At 61.7% G+C, this 5,816-nt stretch overlaps 1 protein-coding gene across 1 annotated transcript in view; it reads right to left on the bottom strand.

The window, feature by feature from the left end:
* Nucleotides 1–5,601, bottom strand: part of GRIN1 (glutamate receptor, ionotropic, N-methyl D-aspartate 1) — a 44,840-nt gene extending 39,239 nt beyond the window's left edge. Inside the window, exons 1-2 of the mRNA XM_011985176.1 lie at nt 5,014–5,601; nt 2,550–2,684 (exon numbers count right to left, since the gene is read on the bottom strand). Coding sequence (XP_011840566.1) covers nt 2,550–2,684; nt 5,014–5,271 — 393 coding nt within the window. The 5' untranslated portion in view covers nt 5,272–5,601. The remainder of the gene's footprint in view (nt 1–2,549; nt 2,685–5,013) is intronic.
* Between the last annotated feature and the right edge of the window lie 215 nt (nt 5,602–5,816).

Raw genomic sequence — 5,816 nt, 5'->3', positions numbered from 1 at the left:
TTTTTTTTTTTTGAGATGGAGTCTCACACTGTCGCCCAGGTTGGAGTGCAGTGGCGGGAACTCGGCTCACTGCAAGCTCCGCCTCCCAGGTTCACACCATTCTCCTGCCTCAGCCTCCCGAGTAGCTGGGACTATAGGCGCACGCCACCATGCCCGGCTAATTTTTTGTATTTTTAGTTGAGACGGGGTTTCACCGTGTTAGCCAGGATGGTCTCGATTTCCTGACCTCGTGATCCGCCTGCCTCGGCCTCCCAAAGTGCTGGGATTGAGCCACTGTGCCCGGCCAACCTGGGGACACTTTCTAGACCCTGGGACCCCCTCCTTTTATCCACCCCTGTCCCCACGACCCTGGGGACACTTTCTAGACCCTGGGAACGCCTCTTTCTCCCACCCCAGCCTCTCCTCCCACATATAATCTCGGAAATGGAGGAGGTTTGGTGTTGGCCCCATAGCACCCTAAGGGATGTGGGTTTCTGTGGAATCGTTCCTGGGATGAGCTCACCCCCTCCCCTGCAGCCCACCACCTTCGGACAAGCTGAACTCAGGAAGTTCTTGATGACACATAGTGCCTTGAAGATCCCCTGGGGCTGCCCAGAGTCCTCCCAAATTTAAACTCTATGTATGAAGGAGAATTCGCTCTTGGGGCTAAAGGCTTCATCTCCCCAGGCGAAAGCGTGGTGCTCGCTTGCCCTGGCTTGCTTTCCCTGGCCGCAAGCTGCCAGGGAGTGCCGTGGCACGGCGGGGAGTGGAGCAGGCTCTGCACCACTCTGCCTCGGTTCTCTGTGTCTGTCCAGGTGAGCCCTGGTTCCTTCAGTGTCCCTGTGGACTCACACTGATCTTGTGGTTCTCTGAGGCCTCCAGGTTATTTTTCACCTGTTCCCTCTTTGTGGCCTGGGGCAGTGCCTTGGGGTGCAAAAATGTCCCCTGCCTCTCTCTGTCCACCTGGTGACGTGGCTGCAAGGCAGGTTGTGCTTGAGATCTTGGACTAGCTCTGACCTGGCCTTGCCGGTTCATGTTTTGGGCACAGGTTGGTTGTAGTGTATAGACCATAGTAAGGCCAGGGTGTAGCTGTGAGGCGTGCCCCCTCCCTTTGGCCTGCTCTGGGCTGGGGGCACGTGCTGGGCTGGCCCTGCCCTGGGGCATCCCTTTCCCTGGGCTTTCATTTGAGCCACTGGCTGCTTTCCTGGGTAAGGCCATGTTCTCTCCTCCGCATGTGAGGAAACTGGTGCCCAGGAAGGCGAAGGAGGTCGTGCCTGAGGGCACAGGAATGAGACCCCCTCCTTCTCATGGCCAGGGGTGAAGTCACCTGGGAGGAGCAGTTTGGGTGCTGAGGGGCATGCCAGGGCCTTCAGAGCCTCAGGAAGGTGGCTGTTCCAGTCTCTCTCAGCTCCTGCCTCCGGGGCCTTCCATCCTCCCAGAAGAGCCTGGGCCTAGCTGGGGTGACCCCTGTGCTTTAAGGCAATGTTACTGAGGACTGTGGACTCTGGGCTGGAGGAATTTGGAGAAGATGGGGGACCCGGAAGCTTGGCTGCACAGCCCAGCCCTGTGGCTCCTCAGCACTGGCACCAAACTAGGTGTCCGCTGCCAAGTGGCCCTGCAGGTCTGTCAGTCAGTGGCCCCAGGTTGGTCAGCCTCTCAGTGCCCAGTTTGCATCCTGGGTAGACGGAGGCCTGTGTGACCTAGAGCAAGCCCCTGTGGCTCTCTGGTTTAGAGTTTCCTGCAAAACTGACTGGATGACCTCCTCCCTCTTCAGCAGCTGTTCCAGGATCGGACGGAGGCCCTCCTCCTAGCCTGTGGGCCAGGAGGGTCTGCAGGACGCTGAGCAAAGGTCCCGTCAGCCCTAGAGGCTGGAAGTCCCCAGGCCAGCGCCCCGCCCTGAGCTGCATCCTCATTTACGCCATGCAACCGCAGACGTTGCTCTCCACCCATGCCTGCAGTGGGAAAGGCTGGCCCCACCACCCTGGCTGTGTGCACACCCCTTTCCTCCTGGGGCAACCCCCAGCTCTCCAAACTTCCCTTCACAGTCCACCTGTCCGGAAAGCCTCCCAGCCATCCCTTCTCCTAGCCCATGGGCCCTCTTCTCCTGAGGGTGTGTCACTGGTGCCTGTGCCAGTGATTGTGTGTGACTTTGTGTGAATCCGTGGGTGTGCCAGTGTGCATGTGTGGGGAGGGTGAGCACAGCAGTGTCGTGTGTGGGTGCTGTGAGTATGAATGTGTGAGTGTGTGATGTATGAGTGTGTGAGGTGTGCCCCCTCCCTTTGGCCTGCTCTGGGCTGGGGGCACGTGCTGGGCTCCATGTGAGCCCTCCTTATGCGTGAGAGAGTGTATTGTGTGTTTAAGAGTATGTGAGTATGCATGTGACTGTGTTTGCAGATGTGTGAGTTGGACACGTGAGAGCGTGCAGACGTGCATGAATATGGGGGAGCCGTGTGGCTGTGAGTGTGTGGTGTGTGAGTTCCATGTGAGCGGGTCGGCCCGCTGCTCCTGGAGTGGCCGGGCTGTGCACTGGGGCTGAGGGCCGGCAGGCCTGGTCTGGCAGTCAGGCTTACCTTGTCGGAGTAGATGGACATGCGGGTGGTCAGCCCCAGCACGGGGATGCGGTAGAAGCCGGCTGTGTAGGAGACAGGGGTGGGAGTGAAGTGGTCGTTGGGGGTAGGCGGATGGCTAACTAGGATGGCGTAGACCTGTGGACACAGGAGACAGGGTCAGCTTGAGCCAGGGGTGGGCCAGGCACTGGGCTAGAGGCTGAGATCCGGAAGCAGCAGAGGCTGAACCTAGAAGGCTAAGAGGGGTGGGGGCACAATTTGGGTACATGCTACATGCCCAGGCCCAGATGCACACATGCCCACAGAGCGGGGGAGGGAGACCCCATCATCATCCTTTATCAGTCAATCGCAGAGGGGCAGAGGCAGAGCAGGGGCTAAGGGGACACAGGGGAGAGCAGACCCCACCCGGACCTCCCCTCACTCTTCTCACATTGCTGACTGGGGCCCTGCAGGGGCTGCGCCCCTCAAGGGCCAGATGAAGGCCTGCCCTGGGGATGTCCCGGGGATCCTGAGCACAGGACGCACCCAGGGTGGACTGGGGAGGACAGCTGTTCCTGCATCATGTTGGCCTTGATGCTCAGAACCCACCCGTCCTTCCTGATGGGCCAGGGGTGGGGCCAGCTCACATCCTGAGACAGGGCAGGCAGCTCCGATGGCCAGTACTGGACTTCAGGGGGAAGCAGCTAGGAGCCGCCAAAGAGGCCGAGGTCCCTTCTGCTGGTGTCTCCAGGGGCGGGGCCTGAGGTGGGCTCCGTCTGAACAACACCCAGCCCTTACTTTGAGTGCTGGCCTCATCATCAAGGAAGGGAAGGGAGGCATTGGGGGTGCAGCCCAGCCTTCCTGCCCATGACCAAGGCCCCATGGGGCAGATCTAAAGCCAGCGGCTCAGCCCCCTGGAACTGACGCTTTCCCTCTCTCCCCAGCCCCTCCCAAGGTGGGGTCCACACCACCTTCACACAACAAGGACTTGAGTTTGTCCCCAGCTCTGCCTGTGCCTCTTAGAGCTTCGGCGAATGGGAGCGGGGTGTACTGCATGGCCCCACGTGGCAGGACAGTACCTGACCAGGGGATGTGTTCTGTGAGTGGTAGCTACAGGCATTGCCTTTGCTCCAGGGACCATGCCCACAGACAGACAGCAACACGGGCGTGAGTTGAAGCAATTCCCCAGGAATGGCCCCCCCCGGATTTCCCAAGTCCACCTTCCGTGTCCCTCCCCAGTCCCAGATGGAACATGTGACCGCAGCCACTGGCTACAGACGCGTCCCCCCAGTCCCATCCCGTGGTGTCCTGGACTGGGGCATGGGGGTGGATTGTGAGGTGGGGAAGGAGGATTTCTGAGAAGAACTCTGGCGTGCAGCTGCAGCTGTTTGAAGTGGTTCTCCCTCCCCCAGCTCTTGCCTCCAACCTGCACCCAGAGGTGCCTGGCAAAGACCCGTAGGTCCGTGTGTGACCATGCAGGCGTTCGCGCATGTGCTAGGGTATGGTTATACGCATCACATGCCCCAGCATGTCTGTTTGTGTACATGCGTGTGCATGACTGGAACCGTGTGTGTAAGTGTGCATGTTTGCATGTGCCTCTGGGAATGCATGCCAAGCCGTGTGTGGCACATGAGCAGGTGTCCATGGATCTGCATGTATGCAAGTGAGCATATGAAATTGTGTGATGCTGAGGTGCATGAGTGTGTGCTGATGTAACATTTGGTGTGTGTGTGAGCATGCATGTCTACAGATGTGGTGTGTCCACCAAGTAGGCACGTGTGAGCAGTGCTAGGCTGGATGTCTGTCCTGCCTCTTACATAAAGGGCTGCATTGCAGATCCTTGCAGTCTCATTGGAATTCAGCAGGCGCTCGGCCCAGGGGCGGACAGCTCCGACAGGCAAAATCCCAGGAGCCGCGTCCTCCCCCGCAGCGCTGGCTGCCGACAGCTCCCATGCCCTGACGCCTCTCGCGTGTGCACCCCCACTCCCACTCCCACAAAGCGCCCTGCTTTGGCACCTGAGCCATTACCCTTCCCAGGCAGACCCATGGGTCGGGGGAAGGGTAGAAAAAAAGGGCAGGAGAACCTGGAAGCAGAAACAAAGATGGCCCCAGGCCCCGTCCTGTTTAAAGCTCTGCAGGTCGGGCATGTAGCTGGACGGACACTTCTGCCCCCATACCCAGAATACACACCCCCACACTGACACACTCCAGCCCCACGTCTGCACACACCAGTCAGGGCCTGGAGCCCCAGGGACCCTCTGAGGACCAGCCAAGGTGGCAGGTGACTAGTCTGAGGCCAAGATAGGGGAGCCAGCAGACCCTGGTGTTTGGTTCCTAGTGAGACAAGGGCCTCCCGGAAGCAGCCAGCTGACTCCGGGGTGGTGTCTTCCAGGGAGGAAGGGAGCACGGAAAGGATGGAATGAAACTGGGGGTGTGGGGGTGCAGTATGGAGGAGGAGGAGGTGGGGGACGGAGGTGGGGGAGGGCACCTGGCTGGAGATGAGGTCCTCGCACACTGACAGAGCCATCTGGATGGCGTTGGGCTTGTGCGTGACGGAGGTGGCGTTCAGCTGGATCTTCCAGGAACCATGCCGCTTGTTGGCCTGGTTCACGGCCTCGCGGAACATCTGCTCGTGCTTCCGCGTGCTCAGCACCGCGCCAATGTTGACGATCTTGGGGTCGCACGCGGCACGGGCGACGGAGCAGGAGAACAGCAGGGCGAGCGTCAGCAGGCGCATGGTGCTCATGGGCTCGGGCCGCGGGCCTGGTTCTGCGCTGCGCGAACGCGGGGCCCTCCGCGCATTCCCCGCGGGGCTTCCGGGCCGTCCTGCGCTCGCCCGGCCCCGCGGGCTGTGGACGCCACGTCTCCCCTGGAGCGGCGGTCCCGGGACGTCGGCCGAGGGAAGGGGCGCGGCAGCGCGCGCAGGGGCTCCGGGCGCAGCCCCACGCGACCGGCGCTGTCCACGGTGCTGAAGCGGGCCGGGCGCAGCTCCGAGCGCCCGGCTTGGAAAGGGCCCGGCGGCGGCCGCGGCTCCGCGGACGGCGCTGGTTCCGGTCCGGACGCTGCGGCGACTGCAGCAGCTGCAGAAACGCGAGCGGGGCCAACGTCTCCTGCCCCTCCCGCCGCCCCCGCTTCCCAACACGGAGGCGAAGGGGGCGCCTCCCGCGCCAGAGCGTGCGCCTGCGTTCGCGTGAGCGTGTGTGTCGGAGCGCGCGTGAGCCGGGAAGCGCGCGTGTGCGTGTGAGCGCGTGCCTGGAGGGGTCCTGGGACAGTGGCCTCTGCTGTCGGGGA

The sequence above is a fragment of the Mandrillus leucophaeus genome, unplaced genomic scaffold (assembly GCF_000951045.1).
Source record: "Mandrillus leucophaeus isolate KB7577 unplaced genomic scaffold, Mleu.le_1.0 Scaffold28, whole genome shotgun sequence".
Lineage (NCBI taxonomy): Eukaryota > Metazoa > Chordata > Mammalia > Primates > Cercopithecidae > Mandrillus > Mandrillus leucophaeus.
This window is presented reverse-complemented; position numbering and strand designations above follow the sequence as displayed.